Here is a 27,886-nt window from a genome sequence, read left to right as displayed (position 1 = left end):
ATTTAATAGTACACAAATGGAATAATTATTTTCATTTTATTTTCCAACAATACATGTATGTTACAATATCTTGTACTTGGTACAGATGTAAAAACTAATACAGAACTACATTATGTATGGTATTATCAATACAAAACAAATATAACTTAAAACAAAGAAACAATAATTAATCTTAGTCATAAATAAAAAAGATTAAAAATTACATGACATGATATTAATGAAATAAGCAGAAAGAGAGATGATGAGAAAAAAATGAATGAACATTTATTTTGTTTAAACAACTGATTACTGCTTTGAATACAAGAACAATTCAATTTAGCTCTTGCCAGAAATAAAATCGGGTATGAAATAAAATGGTAAAGAAAAATGGTAACCAATGACATAAATTGATATATTAAGTTCTAAGATTAGCAGAGACCTTTTCTATCTGTCTTATGTGGCCTCTAGGGTTGGCATTTCGTAATCACTTCTATGAGTGTTTGGACTGATTAATAGTCGTCTCATTAACATTCATAACTTATCTCCTTATTCTATATATGTATATTTAAATATAAAACAATATAAACAGTCCTTAATTATATTCTATAAACACAAATAGATGAGCAAAAAAATAATAATTTTCTTTTACATATAAATTATAAGCTTCCTCACCCTTGATATTTTGAAGATACTGCTTAAAGCATAAATAATTTACATTTTAAAAATATACACTAAAAAGATGTAAGCATTCAATTCGATTGGCATCTTTGAATTTGAGAAAACATACATGCTGTTTCAAAGTTTGCAATATTTTATTGACAAAAAATGGCAGCTGAGAAATATAATCTCTAAAATAAACTATTGTGATGACATAGCACTGTTCATTTCTTCTTATCCTCTTTACACAGTATGACATATCTTTGAGCAACCATCAGTGGAGGGGAATACCCATCAGGGTAGGATGTATCTTCAAATAGTACCGAGTATTCATCTCCTTGCTAAAAATAGAGTAAACAAATCATTTACAAGTCAAACAAAAAGGAAGTATGATAAGAGCCATTATTTGTCCTCTAAAACTGTTAAATATTAAATTTATTTTCGAGAAATTATTTAAATCTTATTGATAAATGAAATGTTAATATAATTTAGACACTTTATGCAGAAGGGTCACAAGGCAAAAACAAGTTGAAATTGAAATATTTGACCAAAACCCGGCAATTTTACACTAGTTTTTTTTACAAAAAAGATCCCAGCAAAAGCTTCACACATATATGACACGAAATCAGAGTGTCATTATAATCTTAACAGGTTTATATATAACCTATTGACTGAGTGAAAGTCTTTAATTTCTATATTACATATGTAAATAATGTATTAGGAAAATGATGTTCAATGTTCTTTCTGTGTATTTTTTAATTGTATTTTGCAAGAATTTTAACATGTTATTGAATATATATATTTTTTTGAAATTCATAGCTTGTTGCATTGGCATTCTTGTATTCTTATTGTCTGCATTTAATATAAAATTCTTGAAATCTGATAAACTTGCAAATATTTTTGCTGATGCGGCACTTCCTCCGTGGTAGTTATGTGTGACGTCATAGATCTAAATTTAGTAACATTTTCATATTGACCACCAATATACATTTAAATAGAAACAAGATGTCAGATACGTAAAATAAACTTTGAAACACGTGATTGTCATACCCAATGAAAACAGTATAATGCCACATACTGATATGTCCTTTGCTGATATTCTGTGATCTAAAAATTATGCTCTTAAGACATCTCTAACAATCTTGCATTAAACTAAAAAGTTGAACAGTGTTGAAGACCCAAAGGTGGCCTTCTGATGTTTTCTGCTCTTTGTTCAAGTTGTTGTCTCTTTGACACATTCCCCATTTCCATTCTCAAATTTATTTCAAGCATAAAGTTTTATTCATTTAAGTTATGTTATCTTCAAATTAATTTTGAACTAAACAAACTGTCTTACCTTCTTTGGTGGTTCATGTATAAGTGCTCTGTAGAAACAAGTAGTCTGTGGATATAATGCCAGCACTAACTGAAAATTAGAAAATAAATTATAAAAACAACAAGAATCAGTGTTTATATACCAATTGTCCTGCTCAAACTTTCACAAGTCCATGTGCGATAAACCATAAAATTGCGCTTAAAACATTTTCATCATAAAAAAAAAAAGAATTTTAATTAGTTTCAAATTTGTGCAACCAACTTCATTGTAAACTAACTATCTTCCAACTTTTACCTGGGTGATGTGGTATGGAAAGAATGGACAGATGCACAGACAAGAAAACATAATACAAACTAGTTCTCCATGTTATAGTCCCTACTAAGGAAGACAAGTCATCCTACACCTATACATTTTTTCTGATTCCTAACAGTACAGTATTTGCCTTTTCTCGTAAATGCAAGGTGCTTAGCAGAGAAGAAAAAAATACCAATTTTAAAGTGTTTGACTAGGCCTGGGATCAAACCCTTGACCCCTACACTCAAGAAGATCAAGTTACCACAAGACCGTAAAGGTAGCGTGCAGTTGATGAAGGATGAAAAATAAAATACACTCAGCTCTCTGTGTATCATGTGTTTAAGGAGATTTGTATCTTTTATGTGCAGAAATTGTGTATGTTTAATTTAAATTATTTCCATTATTACTTACAGATCCTTTACCAAACAAAGCCGCAGGATCTGTCTCAGGGTTAGCTTTCCATATTGGTAGTGCTACTATTCTTCTTTTACTCAATGTGTGTCTTCTGTAACAGAAATAAGTGTCAATTCATGCAAAAATTGTATGTTTCTTTTGATATTCAGTATATTAATCATGTAAATTACTCCTGACTGATACTTTTATTAAACATAAGAGAAATATTTTATGATTCTGGTTTATTAATTTTAATGAACAATTTTCTACTTTAGACCTTCAGATATTTTTTACATTTAAAAACCAGGTGCTCCGCAGGGCCCAGCTTTATACGACCGCAGAGGTCGAACCCTGAACAGTTGGGGCAAGTATGGACAAAACATTCAAGAGCGATACAGCTCTGAATTTGGATTGTGATCAAATTTTTGACATTACATGGTTTTTTTTTACACAAACAAATGTCAAGATTTTACAAATCAATTAAAGATTTCTTCTTCAAACTTATTTAAATCTAAAATTAAATAGTTGACACAGCATAGGTTTCTGACACAGAATGAATGTGGTCTAATGAACTTAAAATATTCTTTTTGCCTTTGAGCAATTCACTATGCTGTTGAATATTAATCCTCTCAAAAAAATGTTTGAAGAAATTTTCTTTTTATTTATGAAATCTGAAATGAGAAAAATTTAACCCCCCCCCCCCCCCCCCCCCCCCCCATTTTTTTTTCACATCCCCGTTTCCCTTTTTCCAAAACTGATATCAATTCAAATTTCTAATGGAGTTTGCAACAATAACTACTCTTTTAAATACATCATTAAATATTAAAATGTAAAATAAAGTGCTTGTTATCACTGAATGGTAAAGATTGGTTGGTAGTAAAAGTGAATATACATTGTTTATTGTATAAAACAATAAAAAAAAACTTCATCAGCAACATTTTATATTGGCAAATTTCCAATGAAGTTATTTACATAAAGTTATTGGCAAATAAAAATAGAAAATGACATCATAGTCATGTCTGGCAAATGTCCAACGTACATTATCTAAAAACATTTTAGATAAGATAAGGAAAAAAAGCTTCATCAGCAACATTTTATATTGGCAAATTTCCAATGAAGTTATTTACATAAAGTTATTGGCAAATAAAAATAGAAAATGACATCATAGTCATGTCTGGCAAATTTCCAACATATATTATCAACTACTATTCTATACAAAGAAAGATAACTCCAATTGAAAATTAATTGCTATTGCACAATATTGTGCAATTAGATATTTCTTGCTATTGTGCAATACTGTGCAATTGAAAATTTCTTGCTATTGCACAATACTTGATATGGAATCCTGATTTGGACCAACTTGAAAACTGGGCCCATAATCAAAAATCAAAGTACATGTTTAGATAAAGCATATCAAATAAGCCCAAGAATTTAATTTTTGTTAAAATCAAACTTAGTTTAATTTTGGACCCTTTGGACCTTAATGTAGACCAATTTGAAAACTGGACCAAAAATTAAGAATCTACATACACAGTTAGATTTGGCATATCAAAGAACCCATTTATTCAATTTTTGATGAAATCAAACAAAGTTTAATTTTGGACCCCCATTTGGACCAACTTGAAAACTAGGCCAATAATTAAAAATCTAAGTACATTTTTAAATTCAGCATATCAAAGAACCCCAAGGATTCAATTTTTGTTAAAATCAAACTAAGTTTAATTTTGGACCCTTTGGACCTTAATGTAGACCAATTTGAAAATGGGACCAAAAATTAAGAATCTACATACCAGTACATAGTTAGATTCAGCATATCAAAGAACCCCAATTTTTCAATATTTTATGAAATCACACAAAGTTCAATTTTGGACCCTTTGGGCTCCTTATTCCTAAACTGTTGGGACCAAAACTCCTAAAATCAAACCCAACCTTCCTTTTATGGTCATAAACCTTGTGTTTAAATTTCATAGATTTCTATTTACTTATACTAAAGTTATGGTGCAAAAACCAAAAATAATGCTTATTTGGGCCCCTTTTTGGCCCCTAATTCATAAACTGTTGGGACCTCAACTCCAAAAATCAATCCCAACCTTCCTTTTGTGGTCATAAACCTTGTGTTTAAATTTCATTGATTTCTATTTACTTATACTAAAGTTATTGTGCGAAAACCAAGAATAATGCTTATTTGGGCCCTTTTTTGGCCCTTAATTCCTAAACTGTTGGAACCAAAACTCCCAAAATCAATCCCAACTGTCCTTTTGTGGTCATAAACCTTGTGTCAAAATTTCATAGATTTCTATTCACTTAAACTAAAGTTATAGTGCGAAAACCAAGAAAATGCTTATTTGGGCCCTTTTTGGCCCCTAATTCCTAAAATGTTGGGACCAAAACTCCCAAAATCAATCCCAACCTTCCTTTTGTGGTCATAAACCTTGTGTTAAAATTTCATTGATTTCTATTCACTTTTACTAAAGTTAGAGTGCGAAAACTAAAAGTATTCGGACGACGACGACGACGACGCAGGACGACGACGCCAACGTGATAGCAATATACGACCAAAAAATTAAAATTTTTGCGGTCGTATAAAAATTGAAACCAAGTACTCTGAAATAAAGATTTCACTGTTCTCTGACATTTATTAATATTAGTCAAATACCTTAAGAAGTCTTTATGAAAAATGAAAAAATCCCTATTGCTTTATTGGTAAATATTGAAGAATCTAAAATATTACAGTATTGAAAATTTAGAGTTATCTCCCATTGTCCAACATTTTTTCAAAACAAATAAATTGAAATTATAGAAATCCCACTAAGCCAAAGTCTCTGGAGAATATTGAATTCTGGAACAATGAAAACCTTCAAAATCCAGTTGTTTAACCAAAATCCTTTCTTACAACTGTCATCTGCTTATTTCTTTCTATATACTGGTGACATTTTTTCTTCTTCAAAATTTATCCAAATTATGTAATCAAATATTTTTAAAATTTTGTTTTTGTGCAAAGACTACTTTGTGTAGCAATCTCATTTACTGAAATGCTTTTAAAGGATCTAAGAAGGAAAATCACAAAAATAATGAACTCAGAGGAAAATCCAAAAACATTTAACTTCATTTTCAATCATAAATAGGTTTTATCATTATACTTAGTATTCAGGTTGATATAATTGTAAACTGGATGCTACCATTTAAAACGTGTTAACACTAGCTGTGAATATGGTTCACAAACTTGTATCCTCTGCTCTTCCTATATATGTACTTATTATTAGGTTGTCTACTGACTCTGCATATTGATATTTAGAGATCAGCTCAACTACATTGCTTTTTTCTCACTTAAGCCGGTAGGGTCCAGGCAGGTGTGTTCTTATATTCTTGTTATAAAAGAAGATAAATATTTATATCACTGTGCTGAGAAAGCAAATTATCAGTCAGTAAGATCAAAGGAAAATGTCAGGGTCACAGTTATTAACTTAATTTAAATTAAGGCCTGGTCACCATAAAATTAACTTCATAAAGATGTGATATGCAATTCTATTAAGAACTGAACAGAGTAATATAGACAATGGGACGACTGATAAGTACACATATAGTGAAATCCATGTTTTGCCATGGGAAACTCAAAAATTTATTCCAATCAAAATACAAAACACCCGGATGAAAACAATATTTTAAGTTTAACATGAAAGATTCCTTAAAAATGTTTTACCTAAATCTAGCAGTAGTGTTTTAGAGGAGTTGAACAAACAAGATCCATACCCTTTCAGTAGATGGCATTATTATCCATGGTTTACTAATGAAACCTAGTTTTCTTGTTTTTTTAAATATTTTTCAAAATAATATAAATATTTGTATTGAAATTTAGTCTCAGGTTTAAGATGAGATGAGAATATGAATTGCATACAACTATTTGCACAATAGGAAGAAATTTATTCCAATTTACAACACCCACTTCTATCAATAGAGGTACAAAAGGAACCTACTCTTTTCCTTCATCAGCATCAATGTCATCCACATCATATTTATTTGCTGATGCATTGAAGGACACGACCTCTGCCAAGATCCAATTCTCCTCATCATCTGACCTCACTCTGGCAGCAACCTTATCTCCAGGCTTGGCTATGTAATTGTTGTCTGCAGGTACAGCACCACACAGTGGAGGAGGTCTGAAAATAAAATAAAAATATAAGTGCTGTTAAGACTATCTGGTCATTCAATTTTCCCAATCCCAATCCTGAACTGCATGAACTGAGATATTAACCTTTATACTTCTATTCCAATAAATTATGACATATTAGACTAGGAAGGCTATTTTAGTTTTTGCTTTGGACGCCTTTCTGAAAATCTAGAAAAAAACCTAAATTGAAAAATACAAACAGCAGACTTCATGATTATTTTGACCACCTTGCAGTTTTGCATTAATCTTTTGATATTTCTTATGTGGCTCCAAAAAAAAAAACCAATTTTGTTCGATTTCAATTTTTGAAGTTCGTATTTGAGCTCAAATTGAATATTAAAAGTGAGAAATATGTCAATCAATAGTGTCAGATTGAGGAAACATGCAAACACTTCGAATTAAATGGCATTATGATGACCTCCAAACGTATGTAGCGCCATTGGTGCCAAATAATGGTGGTCTGGGTACGGTCGTAATATTACGGCCCCTTCATGACAAGGGTTAATATTGAAATAAATAAAACTTTTTGTAGGAAAATATAAGTGCCTGCCAAATTTACTATCTATAGACTCATTTTTTGTAGGAATATTTATCCACCGACCTACATTTCTAGTAAAAATTATGGTCACAGACATGATTACCTTGGCAGAAAAAGCTGGTGGACAAACTTTACTACAAGATTGCATTTACCGTTACATTTCAATGCACTATTGTATTCTTTAATAATATGTTACTTCTAATCAGTGCAATTTAATGATGAATATTTAGCACAGGTATGACCTGATTTTTCTCCTTAAGATAGCTACAGATACTAATAGATAACCTACAACAAGAGATTATCAAATTCTAATAACTTTTTAAATATTATTAATCTCTATAAATAGATCCAGGCAATCAAATATAAACTACCTGATTGTACTAACCAACTTTGTTTTAATCAAAGAGTTATATATGATCTGACAAACCATTTTACCTAATTAGATTATAGATTGGAGAGGGATTTATTATCAAGATCAAATAAGAATAAAGAAGGCAAGACTTTTTATCTAGAGTTTGTGAATAATGGCTACAAACAATTGGTTTCTTGTTTATTCTTAGAGTGAACATGTTCAATACACATAAATAAACATGTTATTATTTATTTTGAGAATTAGGTATAAATGGCAGATCTTTACTAATTTCTGTTTAAATAAGTTCAACTTTTATAGACATGGAATAAATGAGACAATAATCTATTCCAAACTCCTTTACTTATGAAAAGAGTAACATTAACTTAGGTCTTAAACAAGAATGTGTCCTCAGTACACGAATGCCCCACTCGCACTATCATTTTCTATGTTCAGTGGACCGTGAAATTGGGGTAAAATCTTTAATTTGGCATTAAAATTAGAAAGATCATATCATAGGGAACATGTGTACCAAGTTTGAAGTTGATTGGACTTCAACTTCATCAAAAACTACCTCGACCAAAAACTTTAACCTGAAGCGGGACAGACGGACGAACGGACGAACGAACGGACGAACGAACGGACGGACGCACAGACCAGAAAACATAATGCCCCTCTACTATCGTAGGTGGGGCATAAAAATACAGGTTATGAAATGATAATCTAACCTTTAACTCACATTAGAAATTCTTGTAATTTACATTATTTTTTTTTTATTTTTTTGTAGAATATAGATTATACAGCTTTCTTACTCGTTGATGCCAATTACCATGATAGGAACCTTATAGTTATTACAGGTCATCAGTGTTTATTCCTTTTCCTTCTGTGTTTTATACTGAATTACATGTTTTAAAATCTTTCAAATGAAAGGATTTCAATTCAACTAAGATGAAACAACTAACATATCTTAATTCTAGTAACTCTACTACATGTTCAAATATTACTATAGAATTAAACACTTTAAATTTAAGTTTCAAGGATTGGTCAGTAAATCTTAATATTTACAAACTTATATAAGAGACATGAAACAATGACACAGACAAATCAGGAAAATTTAGGGAATTCAGCCTTCGTTCTAACTTTGCTTATGTCTCAGCCTTATCTGCTCCTTGAATTGTGCAGTTGGATTCTATGGCTGGAATATATAGTTAAAAAGATAAATCCCCATTTGAATTCAAATGTCATTATTCCAGACAATTTGAGAGAAATAGTCATGCATGAAGAAAGTGAAGCTCTGCCAAAGAACACAGATTTAACAATTAAAATTCAGACAATGAAGTGTGGTGAATTGGGCCTAAAAGAAAATATTGTTTGTTTCCCCAATCCCGACCGACCCTGCAGAAACAGTGCTACTCATAAAATTTTATTGTCAAATTTAAGTCAAATATTATTTTATTCATTTCCGATTTGCAGGCTTGCAGGATCGTCCAATGTTGTTCAAGCTTTTTGGAAAAAATAAAATTATTTCCCTACCTTCCGACCCACACCTTGCTTGAAAGGGTCGGGATTGGGGAAACAAACAATATATTAATTTAGGCCTTGAAAGGACATTCAAGGGGACTCAGACGGAAACAATTCAAAGGAAAAATATTGCACAAGTATCAACTACTGATAAGAGAACTTCTCATGTGCAAATTTGTTGCTATAAATCCAGCAATTCCAATGTCTGTATTTGTTGCATACCTAATTTTGTCTTCTATCACAATAAATGTTGCAAAAGGGAAAAAACTAATGAAATTTTGGATTCTGAAATATTCATATAATAATGCATCAGACTCGGACATCTCTTGGACTGAATTTTAATGGGCGTATTGTTATGCATTTACTTTTCTACATTGGCTAGAGGTATAGGGGGAGGGTTGAGATCTCACAAACATGTTTAACCCCGCCGCATTTTTGCGCCTGTCCCAAGTCAGGAGCCTCTGGCCTTTGTTAGTCTTGTATTATTTTAATTTTAGTTTCTTGTGTACAATTTGGAAATTAGTATGGCGTTCATTATCATTGAACTAGTATATATTTGTTTAGGGGCCAGCTGAAGGACGCCTCCGGGTGCAGGAATTTCTCGCTACATTGAAGACCTGTTGGTGACCTTCTGCTGTTGTTTTTTTCTATGGTCGGGTTGTTGTCTCTTTGGCACATTCCCCATTTCCATTCTCAATTTTATTTTATGGATTTCACATGATGTGGAACAGAATCCAGGTCCTGTAGGAAAGACATTTTCTGAAAAATTACGACCAGTAACAAAAAAATTATGTACACAACTTCTAAAAGTCTTTGAAAGAAAACAAACAAAGAAAAGCCGAAATAATTTGTGGACAACAGAAGCTGGTTTTTATCTGTATGATCGTTCTAATGAAAAGATCTATAGTTGTACATACAAGTCCATAGAAATAGAAGCACTGATAGACATCCTAATTGCTTGCTGCAAAGAACAAGAATGTGATAGAAGTGAGCTCTGTGAAGACGTTACTGCTTGGGGATTATGTGATTTTAATAAGTTGTTTCACTTGCACTCTATCTCAACAGCTATAGAAAAAGTTAATGCTATAACATCCAACCTTGCAAGAATTCTGCAATATGTAAAGAAAGTTGCAATAGATGAGAAAATGGTAGCACTTGGAATACAATTATATTATACATTCGTACAGATATGGTTATCAATTAATCATACAGATGAAGAAAGAAGGCTGATCTTTGCTGGGAAGCTTGTCGCTACATAACTTAAGCTCTGTGTAAACATATAAATATAGAATCCAAAATAGGAAAATATGCTATTCCACCTCAGCCTGCAATCTGACTGGTCAGCAGAATATGAAAAATTCCAAAATTCATACAATAAAAAAAGTGGTCATGACATAAAGATATTTTTCAAAGACCTTTTAGATTATTGTAAAAAATGAGACCAAGGAAATTGGATACCTCAAGAATTCAAATCATACACTAAAGCATGTGAAGCTTGGATCAAAGATCACAAACAGCAGAAAGATCTGCTTCAAGAGTATGTTCTTCATCATGATGTAACTGTTATAAAGGAAAACCTGAGACTTCTGCAATCTGACTGTTCTCTTTGTAATGTCACATCAATGTTGGTAGAGAGAGTCTTAACTTGTTGAATGCGGAACAGTGAGTTTACAGTTAGATCCGGCCTCCACTTCAAGGGTAAGATTTAAACATTAGTAAATTGCTAATAAATGTATGGTTAATAGTTTGAGATTATTGTCATCACTACCGAACTATAAATCAGATGGGCAAATTTAGCATTGTTTAGTTTGGTTTGAAATTATTTTGCTTTCAATTGTGTCAAATATAATCTGCAGTCTTTAAAGTGGCTGATCGCTCATCAAGATTTCTCAACCTATTCATTCAGCCATTATCAATAATTCAACCTATTCACTCTTTAATTTCAAAAGGAATTGGCAGGCCAAATACTGGATTTCTATAAATTTTCCATTGAATTTGTTTATTACTACAATAATGTAATATAGGTTCTCTATCGGAATTTTGGAAACAAGGACCGAGTTCTATGTTGATTTTTTTGTCCTGTTTTCTCATTTTTATTTTGATGTTTTTGATAAACTGCTAGTCATGCTAGTGTCTCTTATCTAGTTATGGTGGCATCCTTATTTGATAACAGATGGGATCACCAACCATTATTGGTATCATTTATCCAAACTTCGGATTTTTAGCAATTGGTCCTTTTAAATACATTAATTTAACCAAACTTTGGATTTTAGAAATTGGTCCTGAATTTTTAATTATATTTCCATTTAGTTTTGCCACTATGTTCTGTATTTATCAATAGTCGCCAAATGCATTCACAAACCAACATAAATAATCACCCTCAAGGTTTGGTTTCAATTGACAAAGAGATTTCAGCATTGTTCAGAGGAAAAGATAAATGAATAGGTTTAATTATGAACGTGAAATTGAGAGCCAGATCAAAGACTCTAAGAGATTTATTTTTGTTGGCAAAAGCTCACAATAAATCAAAATGCCACTTACACTTGCAAACATGTCTATAACTTTAAAGTTTGGTGTTTTTTTTTCAGAAAAGAAAACTCAAAGACTCAGAGACAACAGAAAAAAAGTATGTGAAAATGCCGAGAAATAATGTCGAGATTTCTGAATTGGAAACTGCACAAAAAAACATGGCTATCTTAAAGGTAAACTAATTTGAGTGTACTAAGAACGATATTTCTAATAGTTCATCAGTTTCAGAACAAAAACGGTCCCAATATACATTTACTAAGACCTTTACTTTAAAGAGCCTAATACACTGAATTCTTGACGGATATACATCTTCATTTTCTTATTCACTGAAGATTAATGTTGAATATATACCAAAAGAAAAGAAGAAAAACTGGATAAAATAAAACAGCTTTCTATGAACATTGATAAACATTAATATAAAAGTAATGTATATATTGAAACTGAATATGTACCAATTATACAAATTTGCATATCTTTGATATTATTTGGGTTGGATATTCCTGAACAATTTAATGGCAGCAAAATTTTACTTATAAAAATCTACATCTCAAAAACCCTTAAAAGTTTTATTTTCAAAAAGTGCTTACATTAGATGCATGTTTATTTTTTATTAAAACTCCTTAAATTAAGTCGTAATATTTTCAGGCTACAGATGCAAAGGTTTCACCTAAAGAAAGAAAGTTGAGGACAAAAATGGAAATATGGGTATGATATAATATTAAGCTAGTTTAGTTTAATGTTATCAAAATAAGCAAAGAAACATTGCTAATGAATTATTCACATTGAATCCGTATTCATGTTACCTTCAATTTAACCCATTAGCTAGAGATTGGTTTAGTATGTATAAGTCATGTTCAGCCATTAAAAGGAAAAGAATGTCAACATTGAAAGTGAAACAAACGTGAAGCATTTCGTTGACTGAATCCACCTACAAAAAAACATTCTTATACCGGTAAAAACAATGACTAAATAATTTTTTACCCATTATCATGAAATTAATACCTATTTCAATTGCACAAGGTTGCACTCTATTCTTATTCATGTTTATGTCAATCATGTGAGCATCAGCAGTCTTTGGATGTCAACTTGATAGTTAATCAGATGCTGTCTTGACTAAAATACACATGAAATGCTGATATATATTATCAAGTCCATGCATTCCTAATTGTTTATTTCAGGCTATAGTAATTTGGATAAAAATCTAAGTATGTCATGAATCAAATATGAGAATTTGAGTCAAATTAGTGAACATGAATTTGACAGCTATAATGTCCCTTTAAGAATGGTGTTAATGTACACTAATTTCTGTAAAAATTTGTCATTCCAGATAAAAATGACATTGAATGGAGAACCAATCAAGGTTATAACTCATGGTTACAACCCTGATTTCTCTAAATTCAAAGAAGTACAACATCAAGATGCACTTCAAAAACAAGGAAATGCAAGTTTAGAAGAAATAACAGATGAGTACCTGTAAGAAAATGCAATGGTAAATAAAAATGTAGGAAATGAACAAGAAGAAATAACAAACCATGGCATACTTAATCCAAGAGACAAAACAAATGAAAAAAATGACTGTGAATATACCATTGATAATTTTGCCACTAGTAATGAATCTGAAATTTTAGTGAGTGAAATACCAGAACTAGAGGATTATACTGAGATTTCTACTATCAAACCAGTTAATGCTACAGATGATAAATCTATCCATAATCTATTGCCTAGTTTATATATGACTGTGTTCAAAAGAGCAGACATTCAATAAAGTGTCCAGTGGAAAGTGAATTGTGTACAGATATAAAAATATCAGGCACATATCAGTCATCTGAGATCAATCAACTTTACAACTGCAGGTAATTAGATGAATATTTGTTTTTTTGGTTAATTACTTATTATTTATGTCAAAATGTAAGCAAAGTGACAAAGTTATTCAACATTAAAATCTTTCAAAGACTTTTTAACCTAAATGTTGACTGCAAAAAAGAACCAATAATTATAAGAAGATGTGGTATGACTGCCAATAGGACAACTCTCCATCCAAGTCACAATATCTAAAATTAAACCATTATAGGTCAAAGTCTGGCTTTCCAAACAGAGCTTGTCTCATACAAAACAGCAAGATATAAAGGGCCCTAAAAAATGACTAATACATTTATAAGAAAAATTTGATCTAAAGTTTACATAAGGAGATCTTTGAAAATTCTATTCCTGTTTTCTTCCCAATATTCCATGAAGCAGAAAGGTTACAAAATTTTTCTGATGTTTGAAAAGCTTTTTGCCTAGATTGTGTCTAATTGTAAAACTATAAATTTTGATTTGAATGCAATATCTTAATCACAAAACTGTTTAAGATTAATAAATTTCAAAGAAGATTTGACAAATTTTATTGATGTTATGACTTTTTGCAGTTCACCAGAAATGAGTACAGGTACATCATCTCCAGATGCCTATATTCACCAGGCTGTGACAGAAGAAAACTCATCAAATACAGCATCTAATGACAATAACCTGAACAATAAATACCATGATGACAATATGTTTGATGACAACTTATTGAACAATTTTGAATTCAACAATGAAGATTTTCAATCTTTGTCGTCTATCTTTGAAATGAAAACATTATGAACTGGGATTCAACCATTGATTTAATTGATAGCCTCTTAGCGGACACTAACATAATGACCAGAGGGAGTAGTACTTCGATTAATGGTCAATCATATAATGACAACAATCATCTCATCTCAGATCAATCTATTATTTTCCCAGATATAGACTTTTTATGTTGAAAATACAAACTAAAAGAAAATATTCATTTACTATTTTGTGGTTGGAAAAACATTTTTAATCAAATATTGTTTTTAATTATCATTGCTTATTAGCTTATATTTATTAACTTAAAAACTGCACTAAGGCAGATACCTTAAGTTGGTGTTTTCCTTCAATCCCCAATAATTAAGAAATAAAGCATTCAAAAAATCCACAGCACCTCAAACTTGCGTGAAATTTTGGAACTTCCTGCTATCTTATGTTTAATTATATTTTTATGTGACTAAATTGTAGCCACACAGCTGTATTGTATATCATTCGTTTATATTAGAGTTGATTTTTATACCAAGTCATTAATTAAAGAAGAGATTATTCAATATCACGCAAATGATCATGATCTCAGTACAAAAAATTTATATGTTATAACCAGCTTATATCTTTATTTTTAACAAGTGTTATCCAATATTACAATATCCATATACAATGACCCCTGTGGTAAAATCATTTCAAATACTCTCCATTGAAGCACCTGGAGGCTATGTTTTACAAAATTTCGATAGGGCCAGTGTGTATTGGTAATTTTGTTGCCTGTTGTAGATTTTTGATAGTTGGTTTTATCTTGATTTCTTCTTTAAAAGGCTAAAATTTTCCTGCAATTTTTATTTTCCTTTCATAATCTTTAAGATTAATGAATATTCTTCATACTTTTGGGTTGTTTAATGTATAATTTTCAGGATTTTAGACAAGAACTACATTTAGTAACCAATTAACATTGATCAAGTAGTTGATACTACTGACAGATATTTGTTACCCAAAATATTCATTGGATTTGTATTTACTGTTTTATAGTCATATATATTTTCATTTGTTTGTGATGTACACTATTTTTACATATCTTTTCTTTTTTTTTTTATCTCTATAAGGAATTGTATATAGGATCCATTTAGACATTTTATAAGGATTTGCTTGGCCATGAAAGTAGGCTGTTTAAATTATTTTTACAGAAATGTTCCATGTTCATTATTTAATCCTCAAATCTAACTGAAACAATGACTCATAAAATATTGAATAAGTTTTCACCTATTAATAATCAGTACACCTTTTAGCATCAAAACTTACTTTTCACCAGGTTTGCTAACCCACAATGGCAGTGTGCTGGCATTCTGTTGTAACATAGACATCAGTACACCCCTTCTCATTATAGGCTTAGGTCTATCTGAATCAGCTGAAAATAAAATAGTAACAACATTACCACATGCAGGGCAGATTATTCTTACTATTATGAAGAACCCTTATTTGTTTATCCATTTCAATATATTGAGCTGCTTATTACAACTGAATGATCGTTAAAAAATAATCATGAAAATATCCAAACTTCATTGAATAAGTTAATGTTCAACAGATTCAACCATTAAATTTACTTCATTTGACAGTAGTCAATGTTTACAGTTTAGCTTTGAATGCTTTAGATAATAAGAGTAATGAAGATGTAGAACAGTGTTAGTGTGTTTATCATATAAAATGTATTTACATTGTTTATAAATATATTTTCATTTTAAGTCTATTTTTGTAAATAGTAGAAGAAAAGAATATATCACTTAGTTTTACAAAAAAAAAATATCTTTTTACAATGAGACCTTTTATTGTACATCTTTTAAATATAAAGACAAATTTAACTAGATATCATTGAGATGGTAGCCATCTCTGTGGGCCCCGCTGTGAATAATGTGCATTAAAAAATTGTATCTTTACTATAGGACATGGGTTTGTCAACTGAAACCAAAGTTTTTGACCTTGACCTTTGACCTAGGAAGTTGCACATAAATTATGACACACCCTTTGGTGTTGGTTTATATACATGTCAAGTATAAACTTTGAAATGATAACGGTTCTCAAGATATAGTGCGGACACGATCTTTACCATAGGACATGGGGTTGTCAACTGAAACCAAAGTTTTTGACCTTGATCTTTGACCTAGGAAGTTGTACATAAATTATGACATACCCTCTGATATTGGTTTATATACATTTCAGGTATAAACTTCAAAATGATAACGGTTCTCAAGATATAGAGCGGACACAATCTTTACCATAGGACATGGGGTTGTCAACTGAAACCAAAGTTTTTGACCTTGAACTTTGCCCTAGGCAGTCGTTCATAAATTATGACACACCCTCTGGTGTTGGTTCATATACATGTCAAGTATAAACTTTGAAATCATAACGGTTCTCAAGATATAGAGCGGACACGATCTTCACCACAGGACACGGGGTTGTCAACTGAAACAAAAATTTTTGACCTTGACCTTTGACCTAGGAAGTTGCACATACATCATGACACGCCCTCTGTTGGTGGTTAATAAACATGTAAAGTATAAAGTATGAAATCATAATGGTTCTCTAGATATGGAGCGGACACAAAAGTGTTACGGACGGACGGACGGACAGACTGATCACTATAGGGTACCCGCCTTAAGGCGGGACCCTAATAAATCTTTCCCATAGTTTTCGTATGAATCAATTTCGTGGATTTAAGAAAATTTGCATTTTTGTGGATATGATTTTGTGGTTTTGGCAATCTCTGCATACAAAGCCTATAGCAAATTTGTAATTCGTTGAATATTTGCATTCATGGTTCACATGTACCCAAGATAATAGGTATCCAACTAATAATAATGAATCCACAGTGATGTAAACTAGTGTAACACTTCATTTATCAAAATTTAACCTGTTGTATTTTAGATTGATATTTACTTGTGAATAATTAGGAAGTGTTTTATAGTTTACATTAGAATTTTGCTCAAATTTGTCAGTGTACAGTCAACTTAATAAAATCTGTGTAGCTTTTAAATTGACCTGAATACCCTCTTGATTGATGTGTATTTGTTACAAAAAATGACAGCCAATGATGGATAAAATATTTGTAATGCTTGCTTTTCTGCTAACTCAGGCCTCTACAATAACTTTTTTTTCAACTTGTCCAATTTTTTTTTATTAAAAATAACCTTTTTACACCTAAAGTTGAATAAAGGAACAAAACGACAATAAACAATAGAACAGCATTTGATGTATTTCTTTTGAAATACTTTGCAAAAATATGAGTCAAGTACAACTGAATCTAGTCATGTCACAGGACTTAGGTTCTACTTTTCATCAATGCAAGTCTCATCAGACTCTGCACATGAGGCACCATCTGATAGGCCTGTGCACTCATTGGATTTGTATCCTGTTTTTTTTTAAGTTGAAAAAAGTTTATTCAAACATGTCAAATGCCATCAATAAAAAGAAGATAAGGTCTGATTGCCAATGAGAAAACTCTCTGCAAGAGACCAAATGACACAAAAATTTACATCTATAGGTCACTATATTGCACGTATTGTTTTTTCTACTTATGATCAAATATGATTTTTTGAATTTTATGGTAAATACAAAAAAAGTATTTTTGTGAAAAAAAATTACCGGTATGGTATGTATTATAAGGAACAGAATAAGAAAGCAAAATGAGGTACTGATTTGTCTTGGTCCCGAAATGTTTCCTGTCTTGCCAAACTGTCTATCAATCATGTCTACTAAATATGTCTCCTACGGCGCCTAACTGTCTATTAAACTTGGAGCTAACGTAAAACCTGTCGATGTGACGAACTGTCCTGTAAAGATACTTTATCTACAAAGCGCATCATTGATTCGGATCAGTAAGACTGGTTTCAAAGAATAGTATACCTTTTACCTTTGAAAATATACCTGACAAAGAACCAATTAAAAATTATCGATTGCAAGTTAGTAAACATGTTGAAGAAAATGGTTTTGCATTTGAATGCACACAATAAAGAAACATGTCAAATTATTATTTGTTTTCTTGTTTTTTGTTAATAATTACTTTGTTCATCAAAGTTGGATTATTAAAATTTATTTTCTGCAGAACAATTGAACTTGTCCCGACGGACAAGCTTGGTACATCTTTTACTTGTCCGACCTTTTTTCCCTCTGGTACCGGACAATCGGACAAGCGTTATTGTCGAGGCCTGTAACTATAGCTTTTAAAAAGATGCTGTAAATATTTTTATTAAATATAGATTTTTACTTTTCCTTGGTCTATGTGAATATTAAAGGAAGCAGATGGATTCATGACAAAATTGTGTTTTGGTGATGGTGATGTGTTTGTACATCTTACTTTACTGAACATTCTTGCTGCTTAAAATTATCTCTATCTATAATGAACTTGGCCCATTAGTTTCAGTGAAAATTGTTAAAAATTGACTATAAAGAACAATAACTCCTAAGGGGGTCAATTGACCATTTCGGTCATGTTGACTTATTTGTAAATCTTACTTTGCTGAACATTATTGTTGTTTACAGTTTATCTCTATCAATAATAATATTCAAGATAATGACCAAAAACAGCAAAATTTACTTAAAACTAACAATTCAGGGTCAGCAACCCAACAACAGGTTGTCCGATTCATCTAAAAATTTCAGAGCAGATAAATGTTGACCTAATAAACAATTTTACGCATGTCAGATTTGCTCTAAATGCTTTGGGTTTTCAGTTATAAGCCAAAAACTGCATTTTACCCCATGTTTTATTTTTAGCCATGGCGGCCATCTTGGTTGGATGGCCGGGTCACCGGACACATTTTTCAAACTACTAACCCAAAAGATGATTGTGGCCAAGTTTGGATTAATTTGGCCAAGTAGTTTCAGAGGAGAAGATTTTTGTAAAAGATTACTAAGATTTACGAAAAATGATTAAAAATTGACTATAAAGGGCAATAACTCCTAAAGGGGTCAACTGATCATTTCAGTCATGTTGACTTATTTGTAAATCTTACTTTGCTGAACATTATTGCTGTTTATAGTTTATCTCTATCTATAATAATATTCAAGATAATAACCAAAAAGAGCAAAATTTCCTTAAAATTACTAATTCAGGGCCAGCAACCCAACAACGGGTTGTCAGATTCATCTGAAAATTTCAGGGCAGATAGATCTTGAACTGATAAACAATTTTACCCCCGTCAGATTTGCTCTAAATGCTTTGGGTTTTGAGTTATAAGCCAAAAACTGCATTTTACCCCATGTTCTATTTTTAGCCATGGCGGCCATCTTGGTTTGATGGCCGGGTCACCGGACACATTTTTCAAACTGCTAACCCAAAAGATGATTGTGGCAAAGTTTGGATTAATTTGGCCAAGTAGTTTCAGAGGAGAAGATTTTTGTAAAATATTACTAAGATTTACGAAAAATGGTTAAAAATTGACTATAAAGGGCAATAACTCCTAAAGGGGTCAACTGACCATTTCAGTCATGTTGACTTATTTGTAAATCTTACTTTGCTGAACATTATTGCTGTTTATAGTTTATCTCTATCTATAATAATATTCAAGATAATAACCAAAAACAGCAAAATTTCCTTAAAATGACTAATTCAGGGCCAGCAACCCAACAACGGGTTGTCAGATTCATCTGAAAATTTCAGGCCAGATAGATCTTCACCTGTTTAACAATTCTACCCCATGTCAGATTTGCTCTAAATGCTTTGGTTTTTGAGTTATAAGCCAAAAACTGCATTTTACCCTTATGTTCTATTTTTAGCCATGGCGGCCATCTTGGATGGTTGGCCGGGTCACCGGACACATTTTTTAAACTAGATACCCCAATGATGATCGTGGCCAAGTTTGGTTTAATTTGAACCAGTAGTTTCAGAGGAGAAGATTTTTGTAAAAGTTAACGACGACGACGGACGCCGGACGACGACGGACGCCGGACGACGCCGGACGCCAAGTGATGAGAAAAGCTCACTTGGCCTTTTAGGCCAGGTGAGCTAATTACTTGAGCTTTTTGTCGAAGGGTCTCACAGGAGTTGCATTCACAAGGTGTTTTCATGAGCAGTTGGGTTTACGAAAAAGTTTCTGTCAGATAGGTATTATCTGTTATTTTGAGCAAATAGTATAGGCAATACAAACCAATTCTCCTTTGTTCTCTGATAGACTTTATCTCTGATATCTTATCTAAAGCTTTCCTCAAAAGTCTAAAAATAAAAGAGAAATTATTTTTGTATTTGAAATCTTCATGGCAGATTGAAATTAAAATACAGTATCAAAGTCCATTAGAATATTTTCAACACTTATGCTTATGATGACCTTTGTGTTTTGTTAGAAAATTAACCTTTAACTGTATGTACAACATGCATTTCAATTACAAAAACATAATATTTGCCTAAAAAAAATTTCTTTCATACATCTGTTTTACCCTGTAAATAGTCAGATAGGATGCAATGATAAGTAATATAGAGTTATCTCCCATGTACTATGTTATTTTGCACTTTTGGTTTTTAATTTCTCAATTTTGTCCTCCTTGAAAGTTTCTATTGGCTTCAGTTTTACCACATTATTATAAAAGAAGAAGAAAAATATGTCATGTGTTTGTTATTGAACAAACCAACCCCTATCCCCAACAGCTCTAGAACATTACAACGGGAATTACTTGTTTTACTGGTCTTTCTAAGCTTATGATATTATGAAAAATGTTCCCATTAAAATTAAAAATTTTTTTGTGTATATACATGTACATGAAATATGGTAAAAACAATTCTGACATGTTAAAATATACAGCAAAAAGAGGTCTGAAGGGAATTAACAGAAAATCTAGCCATTTAAAGAGGATTAAGGAGTGAGCTAATCCTTCCTACATGGTATTTTTGTGATTACACTGCTTGACATCGAGATTAAATACAGAGAGAAACACTTACTCTGCTTCTACTTCAGCATCCTGCATGGCTGTCTTGTACAGGCCTTTCAATTTAGTCTTGTAGTAGGGTGTCACTGAAAAAGATCATACAACTAATTGATAAAGTGAATCTGTGAGATAGTGCTCACTTATTATACCCTTGGTTAAAGAGACTGGTAAACTGACCTGGAATCATAATGAAATATTTTTAATTTTACAAGCTTCAATTAAAATATATTCGACCTAGAAGTCAGCTTACGGTATTGGGAATTTTGTGTCAGGATCCAAGACTAAACTGTGAACAGGATGTAAAAAAGCACCAGATTTGAATACAAATTACACTATATAACATGCGCATGTCAATGTTGATATCAAATTGCAGGGTATTCTGAATTGTAGATTGAAGAGTAAGGAACAGAAATAAAAGTGTATTTTAAGTTTCATTCTTTAGCTGTAATTCATTGTTAATGTTTGTATTACCAACATGAGAACATAAAATTAAATGTTTACATGGAGATTATTAATACAATGAACCCAACAACTTAGCTTGACCAAGAAATGAACAAAAAGTTAGGAATATGTAAGTCCTGATTAATCTCACTTTGCTGTGTGTAAGATACATGAGATATGGATGGATGTCATTATTAACCAACACAGAATTTATAACCAAAATTAGCACCATAAGGATGTATATGTTTTTATTGCATAGCAATATAATATTTTCTACAGAAAGTAACCAAAAATTAGCGTGCAATAAATTCAAATATTGCACTAGTGCAATAAATCTCCAAAATTCATGACGTCATCAACGACAAAATCTTAGTTTAAACCATTTTTACTTTCAAATATTATATTGCTATACAATAAAAGGGTTATATTGCATGAATATTGGGGAATATTGTCCCTCGTAGAACATAAATTGCACTCGCAAGCTCTTGCAATATAAAATTCTACTCGGGACAATATTCCCCAATATTCGTGCAATAACCCTATAATATGAAAAATATAACAAACCATTCCTTATATACAATTATATACTATATAGATGGATAAAAAGAGACATAAAGTTGCTATTAAACTTACATCACTACAGGGTAAGAGTAAGCTAGAGAAAATGTTCATTCAATAATTCTGCCTCTTTGTTGGATAGTTCTTGAAATTGTATGTGCACATTTGGTGGAACCGAATCAAAAACCATTTTCATGTCTTTTATTTATCTAGTCAGGGCACATTACATTACCACAAGACAAAAGTGGCAGTTTGTGAGAATATTTTATGATGCAAGCAACACTTCAGATTTGTCACACACCCTGAAGAATATATTAAGGCGATAGACCTAGGTTAAGGGAAATAACTCTCAAAATCATTAGAACCTTTGGGAAAACCATTTTCATAAATATGTTTTAAGCTTCTATGTTACATAGATTATTTCTAACCTGTTTCCCGTAAACCCATAAAATACATTGATGAAACTTGACTTTTACAAACACATAACTGATTTAAAAGAGTTATCTCCCTGATCTAAGGTCTACTGCAGTCTGCGCCAAAAACTTTTTCATCTTCTAGTCTGGACACTAATTATCAAAACTTGTCCCTTTATGACTATATAAAATTTTGAAAATTTTTGCTAGACCGAATCAATCTTTACAAGTCTCGGGCATCGGACTAGTGGCTAACGGTGCAGACTGTAGACTACCCCCTTAAATCTTTCCTCAAATGAACAATAGTCAATAAGCTTATATACCTCTCTGTTCCTGTTGCATTCTTTCATGTGTCTTTGATATATTTGTCAAGTTGTGTTCCCCACGAGCCCTTTCATCCTAAAACATAAAAGATATCTGTTTTTTTTACAAAATCATATAAAAAACTGTTTGATTACAGCACAACCTGCGACATTCTCTTAATTATGTCCAACCTCTTGTATGGTCAACATCAAATGGTGAACATGTATTGGAGTATTCAATCTTGAGATGTTGGCCATTTATTGGAGTTAATAAATAAAGGTAGCTGTTTCATCTAATTATGTTACCTGTGTTGAAAACAATCAAGGTTTTTCAGCTTGTATGTTTTATTAAAATTTACCTGTACAGGTAACTAGAATTCTTTTAAAATTGACATTTCACTTTTTTTTTGAAAATTTATGTAGAATAGATTTAGTCTTTGTTAATGTATATTATTTGTTCATGTTGTTGATTTTTTTCTGTCTTTAAATTAATTTGTTTTTAATGTTTTTAATTGATTTATTTTTATTTCTTTTTACATTGTTTAATGTTTTTTTAATTATCTTTTTTAATGTTTGTAATTTTTATTTGTACATCTCTTTATACCAGGATGAGAGGTCCTGTAGTTAAGGTCACTATATGTAGGAAATTATCAGTGAATCATAGTATGAAGGACATTAACTCAACACCGGTACAACACCGGTACATTTCTGATGATTTTTTGATAAGATAAATGATTTTCTTTTATAACAAGTCAGTCTGTGTACACTTGTTATGAGTAAAACTTAGCCATGAAAGGACGATTATAATTGTCGCCGTTACACATGTTACAGGTATATTCATACAAAGAATTCCAGGTTTTTGAGAAACAATAGTAATCAGCTGTCATGGTAGAAGATATTGAAATAAACCCAATTTATTTCAGAACAAAAACAATATACCTGAACATTATGAATTAAAGTATACAATTCCTTCAGTAAATCCTTTATTCTAGTTTCTGATTTTTGTGCTGTATTCGAAGCTGGATTGCTGTCTGATGACGATGGACTGTTCGTTCCACCTCCACCGCTGATAGTCTTAGTTCTACCCATTGATTATGTGTCGGTTTTTCTATCACTCTGCTACAATGCTATAATTATCTTCCAGAAGTAAAATGGATGACTGTTTTCCAATATTATCTGCAGGTATAAAAATAAAAGGACTAAAAACTAATCACATAAAGACATGAAAGATATGATTTGTCATATGACAAAAATACACAAATTCAGAGTTTTACCTCATTTTTGTACCACTATTGGAGCTTGTCAAAACAATGCCATGTTGTCAGTGACATTAAGTTTTTTCCTTTGTGAAGCTAAAAAATTACTGGTTTTATTTACATCAAATTACAAATTGAATAAACAGTTTTAAGGCTTCCACACAAATTTGTCAACGTACATGTATAAGGATTCAACATTAACAATGGTTGATACTATAGACAATAGTTTAAATGTACCAAACACCTACATCAAGATAAGGAATATAAGCCAGCCTACCCTTGCCATTTTAAAAAGGATTTGGATTAAAGGAGCAATGAATTGACAAATGGGAATTTCAAAGTTGACGAAGACGAAAGTAATTAAAGGTCACATATATACTGTACATCTTTCAACAATGAGAACCAGATGCTCCACAGGGCGCAGCTTTATACGACCGCAGAGGTTGAACCCTGAACGGTTGGGGCAAGTATGGGCACAACATTCAAGCTGGATTCAGCTCTAAATTTGGATTGTGATAAAATAGTTGACACAGAATAGGTTTCCGACACAGAATGAAATCTGAAATGAGAAAAATTTACCCCCCCCCCTCATTTTTTTCACATCCCCCTTTCCCTTTTTCCAAAACTGATCTCAATTCAAATTTCTAATGGAGTTTGCAACAATAACTACTCATTTAAATATATCATAAAATATATTAAAATGTAAAATAAAGTGCTTGTTATCACTAAATGGTATTAAAAGATTGTTTTAATTTATCAGTTGGTAGTAAAAGTGAATATACATTGTATATTGTATAAAACAATGATTTAAGTTGATTCAACTACTATTCTGGACAAAGAAAGATAACTCCAATTGAAAATTTCTTGCTATTGCACAATATTGTGCAATTACATATTTCTTGCTATTGCGCAATACTGTGCAATTGAAAATATTTGCTATTGCACAATACTGTGCAATTGAAGATTTCTTGCTATTGCGCAATACTGTGCAATTGAAAATTTCTTGCTATTGCACAATACTGTGCAATTGAAGATTTCTTGCTATTGCTGAATACTGTGCAATTGAAAATTTCTTGCTATTGCACAATACTAATATAATAATTTTGGATCCTGATTTGAACCAACTTGAAAACTGGGCCCATAATCAAAAATCTAAGTACATGTTTAGATTCAGCATATCAAAAAAGCCCAAGAATTCAATTTTTGTTAAAATCAAACTTAAAATTAATGTAGACCAATTTGAAAACGGAACCAAATATTAAGAATCTACATACACAGTTAATTTGGCATATCAAAGAACCCCAATTATTCAATTTTTGATGAAATCAAATAAAGTTTAATTTTGGACCAACTTGAAAACTGGGCCAATAATCAAAAATCTAAGTACATTTTTAGATTCAGCATATCAAAGAACCCCAAGGATTCATTTTTTGTTAAAATCAAACTAAGTTAATTTTGGACCCTTTGGACCTTAATGTAGACCAATTTGAAAACGGGACCAAAAATTAAGAATCTACATACACAGTTAGATTCGGCATATCAAAGAACACCAATTATTTAATTTTTGATGAAATCAAACAAAGTTCAATTTTGGACCCTTTGGGCCCCTTTTTCCTAAACTGTTGGGACCAAAACTCCCAAAATCAAACCCAACCTTCCTTTTATGGTCATAAACCTTGTGTTTAAATTTCATAGATTTCTATTTACTTATACTAAAGTTATGGTGCGAAAACCAAGAATAGTGCTTATTTTGGCCCCTAATTCCTAAACTGTTGGGACCTCAACTCCCAAAATCAATCCCAACCTTCCTTTTGTGGTCATACACCTTGTGTTTAAATTTCATTGATTTCTATTTACTTATACTAAAGTTATTGTGCGAAAACCAAGAATAATGCTTATTTGGGCCCTTTTTTGGCCCCTAATTCCTAAACTGTTGGAACCAAAACTCCCAAAATCAATCCCAACCTTCCTTTTGTGGTCATAAACCTTTAGTCAAAATTTCATAGATTTCTATTTACTTTAACTAAAGTTATAGTGCGAAAACCAAGTAAATGCTTATTTAGGCCCCTAATTCCTAACGTGTTGGGACCAAAACTCCCAAAATTAATCCCAACCTTCCTTTTGTGGTCATAAACCTTGTGTTAAAATTTGATAGATTTCTATTCACTTTTACTAAAGTTAGAGTGTGAAAACTAAAAGTATTCGGACGATGACAACAACGACGACGCCAACATGATACCAATATATACGACCAAAATATTTTCAATTTTTGCGGTCATACAAAAATCCATAACCTATAGTCCAAATAATCATTGATCAAAGGACTTATTTGAAGAATGTGAAACAGTTCACAGTTTGAATGAGAAAAGTACAGGCCTAATAAGTTGAAGTTGACAAGAGCAAATATAGTGTTTAGATCCATGATAACTGTAATCTCTTAATCATGTTTATTTCAAAAGAGTTTTGAATCTCTAGTCTTTTATAAGTTGTTTTTGTGTTTCTCTTTATTTAATCAGCTAAGTCAATGAAAAAAAAAAGAAGATGAGGTATGATTGCCAATGAGACTACTCTCCAAAAGAGACCCAAATGAATGACACAGAAATTGTCAGATGCATCAAATAACCAAATCAGAAGTTCAACCATAAATCTCTGATAAGTCAACGAACTCTGACCACCACTAATTTGAACACCTGACTGTTGGATTAAGGGACTGGAATCATAGGTTGGAATCTATCATTAATGGTATATATGGCGATTTGGGTCTTGAAAAATATTAACAACAAGGTTGAGATTTAAACTTCTTTTCAAAGTTAAAATTGTTTTTTTTATGATCGGTATGTACTAGTAATCTTTGACAGGGAGAACCGTAGTGTAGTGGTTAGTGCATCAGACTACTGACACAAAGCTAAGGTTCCTGGTTCGATTCCGGTATGATAATTTTAGGGACTGAATTATTGGCTCTCCCTTGACACCATTTGCGAGTAAGGTCTTGAGGAAACGATGATAGTCCGTTTAAGGGGGACGATAAATGGCTGTCCCGTGTTAAGAGAGAGCCACATCTCTTGCACATTAAAGACACCCTTGTAGATTTCGAAAAAGAGCAGGTTAATGCTGCTACAAGCTAGGCAGCACTCGCACCCCCAAATGCCCAAAGTGGAAAGGGATTAATATAAGTTGCAAAACTTGTTTCCCAATCCACTATAAATGAATATGTTTAAACTTAGTCCAAATAATTATGACGTCTTGAAAGGCTACAAAGAAAAAAAATATAATTGCCTTTCAAGACCTCATATATTATTTGGCCTTAAGTTTAAACTAAACCAAACAGGGACTTACTATATAAACTAGTTGTCCCTGGTCTAAAATAGACTAAATACTAAAAACGATGTTGTTTTACACAGGGGTTTGTTACAAGTGCGATTTTTTTCGGGGTTCGTATGGATAGTAAACACGGCAAATTATAACAAACCCCCTGTGGCTGTGGATCATACAGAAAAAAAAATTAGCTGTTATAAATATTTTTCTTATGTTCATATTCTTTGTGTAATGGCGGAGTAGAATTTTCATACTTATTCGAGTGTATTAAATAACATGTATTTTCTGGTTTCATGCTACATGATTGTAGACATGTCATGCATGTGTTGTAAATGTTTAGTCAGTGAATTTGCTTTG

At 31.7% G+C, this 27,886-nt stretch overlaps 1 protein-coding gene across 2 annotated transcripts; it reads right to left on the bottom strand.

Moving 5' to 3' along the window:
- Positions 1–37: 37 nt before the first annotated feature.
- On the bottom strand, positions 38–27,886 carry LOC143075453 (SAGA-associated factor 29-like). 2 transcript variants are annotated; one of them, XM_076250860.1, is made up of 10 exons: positions 27,784–27,886; positions 23,898–24,134; positions 22,980–23,055; positions 21,258–21,330; positions 20,473–20,537; positions 15,629–15,734; positions 6,613–6,795; positions 2,657–2,747; positions 1,973–2,041; positions 38–977 (listed from the first exon to the last, which is right to left on the bottom strand). In XM_076250860.1, the coding sequence occupies exons 2-10, from the start codon at positions 24,045–24,047 to the stop codon at positions 861–863; spliced, it is 930 nt and encodes a 309-aa protein (XP_076106975.1). In that variant the 5' UTR covers positions 24,048–24,134; positions 27,784–27,886; the 3' UTR covers positions 38–860. The 2 variants fall into 2 exon arrangements, with proteins under 2 accessions (XP_076106975.1, XP_076106974.1); XM_076250859.1 differs by having other exon boundaries at positions 41–977; positions 2,657–2,750.

The sequence above is a fragment of the Mytilus galloprovincialis genome, chromosome 5 (assembly GCF_965363235.1).
Source record: "Mytilus galloprovincialis chromosome 5, xbMytGall1.hap1.1, whole genome shotgun sequence".
NCBI classification, from domain to species: domain Eukaryota; kingdom Metazoa; phylum Mollusca; class Bivalvia; order Mytilida; family Mytilidae; genus Mytilus; species Mytilus galloprovincialis.
Note: the sequence above shows the minus strand (reverse complement) of the source record. Positions and strands in the feature narration are given on the sequence as shown.